Here is a 13,065-nt window from a genome sequence, read left to right as displayed (position 1 = left end):
AGAAATATCAAAAGAAATGCTTCACCACAAAAGCGTCGGGGGCTTCCAAAATTTGGATGTTCCCAAATGGGAACATTGGGCACATCCACTGGTATGTCAGCTCATAATGGACTGACATTGGAAGGCAAAAGCGAAGCTCTTTTTCTCTCTCCTCGCGCTCTCTCATCTCTCTCTCTCTCTCTCTCTCTCTCTCTCTCTCTCTCTCTCTCTCTCTCTCTCTCTCTCTCTCTCTCTCTCTCTCTCTCTCTCTCCCAGTTCCTCCCTCCCTCTCTTTCTCTCACTCTCACTTGTTCTCAATTTCCACTGACTCAATTTGCACGTCCTCTCTGGCTGGTTCTGCTCTCACGCTAGGTCCTACACCCGGTGTGTCAAGTGACAGTATCGCTCACGTTACTGATGCTCGGATGATAGAGCGTCGTCTAGTCCAGTGTCATATCCGTCGGCGCCAATGTCAGCGAATGGAGTAGGGTCATAGGTATCGACGAGTCAAGAACGCTGGGCCAGGTGAGGGCAGAGCAGGGTGCGAGTCTCTTGGGCTGGGCGGAGATGTCGTCCCTCGGCTCCTGGAATGTCTTCAGACGCCTGCCTTGCACCATGTGTTCTTTGACAACTACTTCTCGTCGTATGCCTTGATGATAGCTCTCCGTCAAAGAGGCATCCGACTTCCGAGCAAGGGGCACTGTGCGCGACAACAGGCTGAAGAAGTGTCCCCTGCCTGACAACAAAACTGCTAAAAAGGCGCCCAGGGGACAGCATTGGTACCAATCCACTAACGGGGTGCTGGCCGTGAAGTGGAGAGACAACAGGGCAGTGACAGTGGTCACAAATCACTCGGGCATCAGCCCACTCAAAGACGTGCAGCGCTGGTCGGGTGACGAAAAGAAAAAAGGTGACGGTCAAGCAGCCGAACCTCATATACGAATATAACCAGTACATGGGTGGCGTAGACCTAGTGGACGGAGCGGTGGCGGCTTACAGGCCTGTGATCCGGTGGAAGAAATGGTACGGCACGCTCGTCACCAACGCATTCGGTCTACTGAGAGTAGCCAGCTGGCGCATGTACCGCAGCTGTACCGGGAGAAGTGTGGACCAGCTGGTGTTCACTCGCGAGGTCGCTTTGGAGCTCCTAAAAAAACCGAGACAAGAGCCATGTCCGCCAAACGTCACCGGCAGCGGACCAGGCCCCAGCAGCGGCCGGGTGACGGTGGTCTCCCGGACTGCACAAAACCACTTCATCGTCCCGGCTGCCACTCAAGGCCGCTGCAAGCTGTGTCAAAAAATACGCGTACAATGTGTAGCATCTGCCAAGTACGACTGCATACCACTGCAGCCAGAACTACCACACCTAGGCTGCCGCCACGGGGCTGGCACTGCAGACGCATATGTAGTATACACTGATGCTCTGACACTGCTGACTAATCCCGAGCAACGGGCACTGTGCGCGACACAGACTTGAGATGATGTCTCGCTTCGACAGGTGAGACACTTTGGTGATGGATGGAAAACTGGTATCGTTGGCTTGTGATTTATCGTTCTAAATGTCTCGCTCTACCGTAAGAGTAGAATAAAACGACTTTGGGTGTCAAAAATGTGTGTTGACAAGGGTCGATCAGTGAAGTGAGACCACGATCTCATTGTGGATAGTGACAAGGTCAAAAAGAAGAAAAAGCTCTTCTTTAAAACGTTGTATAATATGTGTTTCTACTGTTGCTTTCTTCGTTTCTATCCGCATACTGCATCCGCCTCTTACCCCCCATTTGTGCCCAATGTTCCCAAATGGGAACTGTATCGTGGTGGCTGCTGTGGTCACACCCCGCTCTACAGCCTAGAGCCGCCGCTGAGCCGGCGCCGGTATCGTATGCAGTCTGGGCTGTGGCCGCCCGGGCCACCGCCGCCCCGCTCGCTGAATACAGTCCTCGGCTGGTACTGGTGGCGTCTGCACCCTGGGGTTCGTAAGCCATAAGCAAGCACACAAACATGGCGCAGCCTGCCTTCTGAACTTGCCGTGCCACTCATCAAGCAAGCATAAGCAAGCGTTAGTGACTTTTTTGTGAAGCGTGCATTTCATTATTGTGATTTTTATCAGCCGTTATTGAAGACCTTCGTGTAGCTGCTGTGCTGCATCGTCACTCAAGATGCCTGGTTTCCATCCACCAGAGGACTTTGACTTCACCTCTCCTGAAAAGTGGCCGGCGTGGCGTGATCGCTTCATCCGCTACCGACTGGCATCGGGACTTCACAAGGAGGACGGTGATGTACAAGTAGCTGCGTTGATCTATAGCATGGGCCCGCAGGCCGAGCATATCGTGTCAACTTTTAAGCTAACTGCTGAGCAAAGCAAAGATTTTGATTTTGTGCAGAGCAAGCTTGACGAGTATTTCATTCCGAGACGGAACTTCGTTGCAGAACGTCACAACTTCGAGCTCCGATGCCAAGGGTCACACGAGACCAACGAATCGTATATCAGGGCATTGTTCTCTCTCGCCGAGCATTGTGGCTTTGCAGACGCTGACGAGCGGATCCGGGATCGTCTTATATCAGGGATGTCCGACAGGGAGCTGTCCCGCAAGATCCAGCTCAAATCGCTCGAGGAAGAAGTGTCTATGAATACGGTCATTACTATGATGCGTAACGTCGAAATCGTAAGCAGCCGTGACAGCTCCGGTCCATTTGATGTCAACAGGGTTCAAGCACCGACGCAGTACGGACAGCCGCGCCAGCAGCCGCAGCATGCCCGTCAGCGCCAGCGTGGCCATCAGCAGCAGCACCAACGGCGCCAGCAGCACGGGCGACAGCAGCAGTCACCTGTCACGCAGCCAAGACAGCAAGCGCGTCACATCGACTCTGCAACAACATGCAGGTATTGCGGGAGAGAGCGACATGCTTCACCGAGGGACTGTCCCGCTAAGGGAAAAGTTTGTTCCAACTGTCAGAAAATGGATCACTTCGCAGCCGTCTGCCGATCACCTAGCGTCAGGCAGATAGAGCGTACAGAATCAAGCGAGCCGTTAGCGCCACATGATGCTTTCGTTGGTGAAATCGACAAAGCGTGCGCGCCGTGGAGAATCACAGTCAGTCTCTGCGGTCAAGAGGTCACGTTCAAAGTTGATTCTGGTGCCGACGTTAGCATTCTGTCTTTGAAAACCTACCAGCGACTGAACCTGCCCTCCCTTGAGCATGCCTCAAGCACGCTCACTAGCGTCGGTGGCGTGCTAACCGTAAAAGGAAAGCTGAATGGGACAATCATGTTCAAAAGCAAAGCAGAGTCGGAGGTGTTCTATGTAGTGGACTCAGCAGATAACCTCCTCTCCCGGTCGGCGTGCTCGCGTCTGGGTGTTCTCCAGTTCACAGGAGAGGTGCATGAAGATGTCTTCGGAGAAGCAGGTCTCATGAAGACGGCACCGATCAGCATCCGGCTACGCGAGGATGCCGTCCCGGTCGCCCTCTCCGCAGCAAGACACGTCCCCCTGCCGCTGATGAAGCCAGTGGAGGAGGAGCTGAAGAGAATGGAAGAGCAGGGCATCATCGTACCAGAGACTGAACCCACAGACTGGGTATCCGCGCTCGTCCCTGTCCCGAAGAACAGTGGTGTCCGGATCACAGTTGACTACAAAAAGCTGAACCAAGCCGTAAAGCGTGAGATCTTCCCGATCCCGACCCTGGAGCACCTGACGTCCAAGCTGGGCGGTGCGACACTGTTCTCCAAGCTGGACGCTTCTTCTGGCTTCTACCAGATCCCGTTGGACGAAGCAAGCTCCAAAATGACTACGTTCATCACACCGTTCGGCAGGAAGAGGTTCCTGCGCCTGCCGATGGGAATCTCACTGGCTCCGGAGTGCTTCCAGCGAAAGATGCAAGAGATGCTGGATGGACTGCCTGGAGTCATCGTCTACATGGACGACACGCTGGTTTTTGGAGATGCAAGCAACCATGACGCACGTCTCGAAGCCGTCATCAGAAGAATCCACGAATCTGGCCTCAAGCTGAACAAGACGAAATGTGAGTTCCGAAGGGACGAGGTCAAGTTTCTTGGCATGAAGATAAGCAAGAATGGCATCGGCGTGGACGACGAGAAGCTCGAAGCGATACAGCAGCTCCAGCAGCCAAAGAACGTCACAGAGCTCCGGTCTCTGCTAGAGGTGGTCAACTACCTCTGCAGGTTCGTCCCGCACATCCAGGAGCGCCTAAAGCCCCTCAACGATCTGCTGAAAAAGGACGCTGCGTGGAACTGGACGCCTCAGCAGCAGCAAGCACTGGATGATGTGAAAGCAACCGTCACGTCCGCTCCAGTCCTGGCGTTCTACGACCCAGCGCGTGAGACAGTGGTCAGCGCAGACGCAAGCAGCTACGGAATCGGAGGATGCATCCTTCAGAAGCATGGTTCCAGCTTCAAGCCCGTCGCATTCTGCAGCAGAAGTCTGACGGACACAGAGACGAGGTGGGCCCAGATTGAAAAGGAACTACTCGCTGCAACTTGGACATGCGAAAAGATGCACATGTTCCTGTCTGGACTGCCGTCGTTCGACCTACAACTGGATCACAAGCCACTGATCCCGCTCATCAACACGAAAAATCTCGTAGATGCGCCAATCAGGTGTCAGCGCATGCTCATGCGACTAATGCGTTACAACGCAACAGCGGTGTTCATTCCAGGGAAGCAGCACCTGGTACCTGACTTCCTCTCGCGTCATCCACTCCAGAAGCACGATGCGATCGGCGCTGTGCTACAAGAAGACGTCCACAACTTCTGCAAGAGGGTCTTCGATGACCTGCCCGCCACACCGCAGCGTCTGGTGGAGATCAGCAGGGCACAACAGGCAGATGAACTCCTCCAGCGCGTGGTTCAGCAGACTCTCTCTGGCTGGAAGGAGGGAGCAAAGCACCCCGACATGCTGGACTACTTCGCCGCGCGTGGAGAAATCAGCGTTCTCTACCTGACAAGCGGCACACTGCTGATGTACGGCCGCCGCATCATCATACCGCCTAGTCTGCGTGAAGAGATGCTCAACCGTCTACATAACGACGGTCACTTCGGGCTCAACAAGTGCCGCCAGCGAGCAGCAGAATCCGTCTGGTGGCCCAAGATCAGCATCGACTTGAAGCGCCACGTCGAGCACTGCGCGTTCTGCCAAGTGCACGCGCCCTCCCAGCACGCTGAGCCACTGGTAACGACTCCAACGCCGTCAAGACCGTGGACTCACATCGCAGCAGATATTTTCCACTTCAACAACAGCAACTGGCTCGTGACTGTGGACCTCTTCAGCAGGTATCTAGAAATTCAACGCTTGCCCAACCTCACAAGCACCGCAGTCATCGAGCGGCTGAAGCGCCTGTTCTCCAGACTGGGGATACCGGATCTGATGACAACAGACGGAGGAACGCAGTTCACTTCCAGCTCATTCGCCGACTTCGCAGCGTCGTACGGCTTCACACATCGCGTCACTGACCCGCACACGCCATCATCCAACGGAGCAGCTGAACGGGCCGTGAGGACCGCAAAGTGGATACTTCGCCAAAAAGATCCTCACCTCGCTCTCCTAAACTACCGAACAACGGCTGTGGAAGCCACTGGATACTCCCCAGCCCGGCTTCTGATGGGACGTGAGCTTCAGTCCCGTCTCCCCGTCGCTCAGCAGCCCGCCAAGAAGGCATGGCGGCACGCCAAACTTCGCGATGGGCGGAGAAAGAAGAAACAGGAGTCAACCGTCAATCAGAGGCGAGGCGCCCGCAACCTGCCTCCGCTGCAGCCCGGCGCCAGAGTCCGGATCAAGACAGAAAGGGGCAGCTGGTCGGAGCCCGCCATCGTCACACAAAGGCTCTCCAGACGCAGCTATCTGGTGGAGCTGGGCGGCTGCCAATATCGCCGCAACCGACGGCACCTGCTGCTGATCCCTCCTGTTCCGTTACAGGTCCCGGCACAGCACGGAACCGGGCAACGGGCAGCACCAGTGCCACCTCCGGTGGTGCCGCCGACATCCGTGGCAGCACCACGCCCGGTGGTGCCGCCACCACCACCACAGCAGCTTCCGCCAGCTGCGCCGTCACCTGAGCCGGCGACGTCTCCGCTGGCACCCGCTCCGCCATCAGTGCAGCCCGCTGACGACCCTGTACACGTTAGCCCTCGTAAAACTCGCAGCGGTCGGATTTTCGGGGTTTAAGAAAACCAGCTTTGTGCCTGGAGTACAGCTTAGCTTTCTATAGGAGATCTTATTAGCACACGCGTAAGAGGGGGAGATGTATCGTGGTGGCTGCTGTGGTCACACCCCGCTCTACAGCCTAGAGCCGCCGCTGAGCCGGCGCCGGTATCGTATGCAGTCTGGGCTGTGGCCGCCCGGGCCACCGCCGCCCCGCTCGCTGAATACAGTTCTCGGCTGGTACTGGTGGCGTCTGCACCCTGGGGTTCGTAAGCCATAAGCAAGCACACAAACAGGAACATAATTTTTCACCAAGTTCGAAATTTTTTAGGGTAAAACCAATGCCACAGCTGGAATCAGTGACGTCGAAAACCATCGGATCACCATTCGAAATATCAAATATCGCCGTATTTATATGCTTGGTCATTAATGGGTTAACTATTGACTACAAGTTCCAACAAAGACAGTGAGTAGACACATGTTAAGTTGAATTGGCCGACTGCCAAAACGATAGCTGATAATCCAGAACCTGTTTGCAGCAAATATGAACGGAAACAGTGATCAACTTGAAATGAGCAGGACCATCTACCAGACAGCGGCAAAATGTTGCGACCGGCAGGCGCGGCGGCTGGCTCAGGCTTGGCTCAAGCCCAGCACTGCGGGCGAACTCGCTCAGAGGTGGCGTCATCTGTGATTCGGAAGTTTCACCTATGGCCACCAGAGGGCAGGGCGGTCGCACAAACTGGCTAAGAACGTAGGTGGCGGGCGTAGGCCAGGAAATCAACAGCCATGTTGCGAATCAGCGCAAGTGCTAGTGTGTATCTTTCAAATACCGGGTACGGCTCTATATATCTCCGATAATGTCATAAAACCATAAGGTAACGGAGCAGAACAAACGAACGAGACGTCGCGTGATATCAACTTGCACCGTCATATATTCTGAACCAACGTTGTCAGGATCGAACGTCGCAACCTGGGGTCCGAAACAGGACTTTTCGTTGCATTTCGCACCGTCTATGTGCACCAAGAAGGCAAGAGGAAACACAACAAACCATAGGTAACGGAAGCGATAGCGGCCTTACTGACATCTGGACTCGTAAATCAGAAACGCTTACGGAAAAGGTGTGAAATAGGCAGCTTTGCAATAAAAAAGACGCATATCATTCCCCAGTGACAGTGCAGACTGCGAGAACGCTGGCGTCCCAAAGGAGCTTACCAAGAGGCCTGCTGAGCTGCCGATAAGTTATCCCGAACAATCAGGCGATATCACTTCGCTGAAATGATTTACCGGACTAAACAGCTATCAGCATTAGTCTGATACCGTGGCTCTACGGTGGCTCATCAAGAAGCTCGGGAGCACTGATCAAGTGTCGACTAGGGCAGGCGATAAATGCCTACTGAGTGAAGGTCGTCCCTGACTTCTGAGTCAGATAATTGCAATGCCTCAGCACTCCGTGCACCTACAGGCACCGCGATTAGATCCTCGCAGGCTGGCTGCAGCTTCATGTGGATTTATAAAATCACCGACAGGAAAACTCAGCCTCTGAAACAGTTTGTGATAACCAACAACAACATACAACGGCTGACCGGAAGAAGAAACGGGGAAGCACGTAACGAACTAAAAGGAAAACATTAAAATCAGTTAGAGCGGCAACCGTCAAACATGTTACGGAAACCGTCGGAGACAGAACGGAGAACAAAGCTACAAAAGGAATGACGCAATCAGAGCATTGTGAGACTAACTATTCGGAGCGAACCGGAAGCAGCGACAGTCACTGAATTCCGGCGACATTGTTCCCCAATTACGCCGAATCGAACCACCCCTCCACACCTCTACCAAGGGCCGCCCAGGCCCCACCCTCTCCCCCTTGATTCACCCAGACTCCTGGACGTGTTGAGCCGACAGCGCCGCCTGGCAAACATTCCCGGAAACTGACCGGACCTACACTGCCTTATACGGACAGTGCCCGGCCCGGCCCCGTCAGCTGAGCCATCTCCGACTCAGGTTACACGCTTGTGACGTCACACGCCGGCTCACGGGAGCACAGAGTCTGAGGAACGTCACTCACCAAAGCTGCACTGAGTCGGCGGTCGGCCGAATGTCTGAGATGTGCTGCGAGCCACGATCAGGTGAGTTCGAGGGCCAGGAGAGCCGAGGAGGGTGATTCAGAGGCGAGCGCTCGGTCGAACAGGGTGACCCGGAGGCCGGCATTGGGTCGAACAAGGATGAGTCATGACTCATGCACCACGTGCAGGTAATGATCGTAGCCGAGACTGAACGAGGCCGTGTCTGAAGACGCTATGTTCAGATTTATAGTGCGAGACAATGGGCTAGCCGCAGTGAGGTAGAACCCAAAGTGAGCCTTGAGCAAGAAGTCGGAGTCACCATCCAAAGATAGCTGTGGCGAGCGATAACAAAAGGAAGGACTTATCGCTGAGTCCGGGGCTATCGCTGCGTCATAGGGCAGCCACAGTGACCCGATGCTTCAGGGAAAATGAACCGTGCCAAGCAGCTTCGGGGAAGGGACGACGCGGGGGCATTGAAAACAGACCACACCTCACCGGGAGAGAACAAACGGAACTGGCTGCGGTGTAGCGTCAGACGAGACCGCGAGATCGGGCTATGGGGCTCACAAATCGGCTCACATGCGGCATTCCAGACTGGATTCAGTCCGAAGCGCATTGTTGGCTTTAAACCCAGACGATGCCGTAATTTGAAACCGCCTCACGATTCAGGTCATCATTTGTCATGGACTGACTGGCAACAGTGGGAAAAACCGTGACTGGCAGCCGCCCAGTGGTGAGTTGGCGTAACAGCTCAACAGTAACCGCTACCCACACCCCGCGACCCCGCCCTGTCCAGCAGCTCCGGACCCTCCGCCCTGTCCAGCAGCTCCGGACCCTCCGCCCTGTCGACGCCCCGGCTCGGCCACCGTCCCCGTCCCCCTCCTACACCGGCCGCGGCCGAGCAAATCGGCCGGGCCGCCGCCCCTCCAGATAGCCTCCGATGTGCCTCAGACCGGTTCCCCGGCCGAGCTCTGCACGCGGGGTTGCGAGTCGCTACCCAGAGCGAGCACCGGCGCGAATTCCGCCCAATCCGACAACAGCCGCTAATCTCGGCCGGTACAGACCTGACCGCACCGCTCCAATACGTCCGCTGAGGCGCTAGCGTATTCGGTGTGTCGCAAGGCCAGGGCTGCGGCCAGCGAGCGAGCGGCGGGAAACTGGCACCGTGTCGGAAATGTGGCCCGGACGATCACACGGTCGCCGACAGCGGCCATTTACCTGGATTGGTGAGCGCCGAATGAAGCAAGCGAACGGTAAGGCAGAGTTACGGTCGGCGCTGAATCAGTCATACAGACGAGAGTTGTGTCTACCTAGAGTCAAGTGGAGTGGAAGCTAAGCATGCCCTCGGCTTGTCAAGGGCAAATGGGACGATGCTTCAGACTGGAAATAAATAATGCTTCGGCAAGGAGCGCTGAGAAGCGCTGACAGTGTGTTTGCCCACTGAATCATACATCACTGCGTCATTGATGAATAGGTGGGAGCGATATTCTCCGTCTCCCTTCTTATGCAACGTTGAAAAACAAATCACCGCAGGTAAAATCCACAGAATGTTATGTATTAAAAACGGAATAGTGATCAGTAACACACGCCGTCGCACGGAATAATATGGCGAGGGCGATAGCGACGGCGGCGGCGGCGAAGCGACACTTTAAACCGAACGTCTGGGACGGGTGTGGCGGCCGCGCGGCCCGCTGCGTTGGCACGGGTTGGGCAGCCGCACGGCGCGCTGAAAGGCAAGGCAGCGGTGGCGTCGGCCTGTTCCCTCACCAGAGAGGCGTCGAGAAGCCGCCGGGCGGCTGGCGGCGCGGCTTGGGCGGCTCGGCGGCCGGCGGCGGCGCCGGCGCGGCCGCCGGGTCCGGCTCTCCGGCGCCCTCCTCCACGGCCGGCGCCCCCTCGCCGTTCTGCTCCTGCTTCTCGCCGTTCTGCTCCTGCTGCTCGCCGTTCTGTTCCTTCTCCTGCTCCTCAGCCTCTGAGGACAGCCGGAGAGCGGCCGTCAGTCGCCGGACGGACGGGGAGGGGACAGGAAGGACCGCGCCGCCGGAAGCAGCGGACGTCGTCTCCGCGGACAGGGTCAAGGACAGCCGGCGCGGCCGTCTCCCTGAGCCCACAGCCGGCAGTGACCGCCTCCTAATACGGCCGGCGGAGGGCGGGCGCGGCCAACACATATGGACAGCGCCGTCTACACCGTCAAAACAGCGGATCACGGCCACAGACCGGTCAGAGGGGGCAGTATGAACACAGCCTTACGAACCAGACAAAAAGGAAACTTCTGAAACTTCTGTGTGAAAACAGCGTAAAATGATGATGCCCCAATGATGCCCCGTACTCATAAGAGCCAAAAATAGTTACGACATGGCCAGCGAACGAAAACATGTTACGCAATCAGTTACATGATCACCTATCGCTCACACATCATTTATTATCAATGCTGTTCCTACATCACCAATCTCACCACTACATACACCTTACCCAAACAATCAACCCAAACCATACATCAGCCGCGGCCACCCACCCATCTATCACAGTGGCGGGCCATATGTGGGTCGGCCGGTCTGCCGGCGCGGGGCACCTGTGTACCGGTCGGCAGCCTTACCGGGCTGTGCGGCGGCGGCGGGCGGGGCCGACGGGGCCGGCTCGTCGCCCAGCACCAGCGTCGACGCGCCCCGGTTGTTGACACGCGTCGGCGCAGGCTCCTCGTCGGGCGGGCCGAAAATGTTGGAGCTTCCGCCACCCGGGGGCTTCAGAACCCTGCGACGGGGAGGGATGGGGCAGGGGTCAGCGGGCGTCCTCAGCACGAGCGAGAGGAAGGTGGAGTAGAGGGAGGGAGGAATACAAGGTGGATGCAGGATATCATAAACCTTATGATGGGTAGCAGTAAAGGAGCTCGAAACCATTCTTTACTCTCAGTGGAAATTGCTGAACTTACGTCAGTGCTCCTATCGATTCTTCAAACGTGCGTATCATGCGTATGCGTATATTATAACTGGTGATTTTTTTTTTTTTTGGCAATGCATCGTAACTCTTGAAACTGCGACATGCATTGAAAACGAAGACGATCACGATCACACAGATTCTGAAGTCTGTCAAGGACAAGCAAAAGTTAAATTGAAAACCATCCGAGATCAATTCAGCCGAGCACAAACGATATTCATACTGAAAAAAACGCAACACATCGAAACATGTGATCCTGCCTTGTTATCCTGTAAACTGCTTTCATATAGCTCTGAACACTCCAGCTATGCTCGATAACTATACAGAATATGATCGCTGATAAGTTTTAAACGTGCGTGTGGCTAACGTTAACGCGATGCCCAACGGGTGTGAGTCTTGCGTAGAAGAAGTAAGAACAACTTGTGTATCGACTTTTCAATGTACAGACCGATTAAACACCGGGCGCAATAAGCAGAGCTTATGCGCCCGGTGTTTAATAAGCAGAGCTTATTGCGCCCGGTGCGATCTCTAACACTCGTATATAGCTTCGTGTCATCCGCGAACATCTTCATATTGCTTGAGACCTCCAGTGGCATGTCGTTGATGTATATTGTGAACAGCGTCGGCCCCAACACTGAACCTTGGGGGATACCGCTGGAGACAGGGTTGTTCTATATACCCTGAGAGACAGGTGCCCACTCCGAGCTGCAGCCCTGAATCAGCACCCGTTGACGACGGCCAACTAGGAAGGTCCTCTTTTTTACGAGCTGCCGACGACGTCCCCGTCGGCGGATGGCAACCAAATTTTGATTTGATACGATGGTTCGATCCACCTAGATATTGTGCCCTCAAAATTTTACGCCTCTACACCACGCCGATCCGGCGCTAGACACGGAAATAGCGATGACAGCTTCCGGCTGTGACCGACAACATCAAATTCATGATATAGAAGTATCTGTTCATGGCATTAGCTTTAGCCTTATTGTTATCACTTCAGAAGACACCGTTTCTCCATTCTCGTCTTCTAGGTCGCCGATGCCGTTTTTGGTCTTGAGGCGTGAATTTGCATACCGCCAGAAGCACTTCGGGTTATCTTTGATTGACAGTACCAGCTTTTGCTTATGCTGTCTCCGGAGGGCTCTGGTCATGTTCCTCAGGTCGTTTCGACACCTGACGTACCTGGCGTGATCGAGTTCATCGTGGCTTCGGCAACAAGTGCTCCACAATAGCCTTATCCTTTTCCTTAGTTGGAAGAGTACTCATGTCAGATGGAGCTCAGAAGTGTTTAGTTTAGTTTAGTTTATTGAGAGCATCATCAACGGGCATAGGAGGCCCAATTACAGATGAAGTCGAAGGTTAAAAATACACTTACATATGCTGACACACAGATAAATACACTTATAAAAAATTGAATTAAATGAATTAAGTGAATTAAATGTTTGTACTTTAACTTGTGACTGATGCCTCTGCTCCCTCTGAATGTTCCTATGCTCCGCAAAGCTGTATGTGTTGCGCCCAGTCAACACTGAATACCAAAATTTGTGACTAGACTTGTGTTACAGAACAAATATTGGTTGGAAATTAAATTTTCAGATGAAAGCAAAATGCTGGGCATTTAAATTGCAAGGCAACACGTGTGCAGGCGAAAATTCCAATAATTTTAAGTTTGATAATCCTGGATAAAGACAGTGCCAGAGAGGTAGGTACCTACCTGCTTGAGATCCTCTCCGAGCCACCCAGACCAATAGTATTTTGAGTAGTCGTCATAATGAATGTAGTTAATACAGAATCACGCAGCAATGCCCAAGAACCAACCACCGCCGAAAATGAAATGACCGAAATGACAAAGGACCTTCGGCGGCGGCGCCGTCAAGCCTTCAAATCGCCCCTCCCTTTCACTTCAAGATGTTCACCGAATCAGTTCCACATTTGC

General features: G+C 54.5%; 1 protein-coding gene across 1 annotated transcript; it reads right to left on the bottom strand.

The window, feature by feature from the left end:
• Nucleotides 1-9,740: 9,740 nt before the first annotated feature.
• On the bottom strand, nucleotides 9,741-13,024 carry LOC122387907 (jupiter microtubule associated homolog 1-like). The gene is made up of 3 exons (XM_043378554.1): nucleotides 12,844-13,024; nucleotides 10,795-10,949; nucleotides 9,741-10,170 (listed from the first exon to the last, which is right to left on the bottom strand). The coding sequence occupies exons 1-3, from the start codon at nucleotides 12,897-12,899 to the stop codon at nucleotides 9,965-9,967; spliced, it is 417 nt and encodes a 138-aa protein (XP_043234489.1). The 5' UTR covers nucleotides 12,900-13,024; the 3' UTR covers nucleotides 9,741-9,964.
• Nucleotides 13,025-13,065: the final 41 nt, after the last annotated feature.

This window comes from Amphibalanus amphitrite, unplaced genomic scaffold (genome assembly GCF_019059575.1).
Source record: "Amphibalanus amphitrite isolate SeventyFive unplaced genomic scaffold, NRLGWU_Aamphi_draft 000303F_arrow, whole genome shotgun sequence".
Lineage (NCBI taxonomy): Eukaryota > Metazoa > Arthropoda > Thecostraca > Balanomorpha > Balanidae > Amphibalanus > Amphibalanus amphitrite.
The sequence above is the reverse complement of the archived record's forward strand: the minus strand, read 5'-3'. Positions and strand labels throughout refer to the sequence as shown.

Coding starts and splice junctions, on each gene's coding strand:
- LOC122387907 (XM_043378554.1), bottom strand. CDS start 12,899: ATGACGACTACTCAAAATACTATTGGTCTGGGTGGCTCGGAGAGGATC. Junction 10,950..12,843: donor TCGGAGAGGATCTCAAGCAG/GTAGGTACCTAC, acceptor TCCCCGTCGCAG/GGTTCTGAAGCCCCCGGGTG. Junction 10,171..10,794: donor CGCCGCCGCCGCACAGCCCG/GTAAGGCTGCCG, acceptor GGCTGTCCTCAG/AGGCTGAGGAGCAGGAGAAG.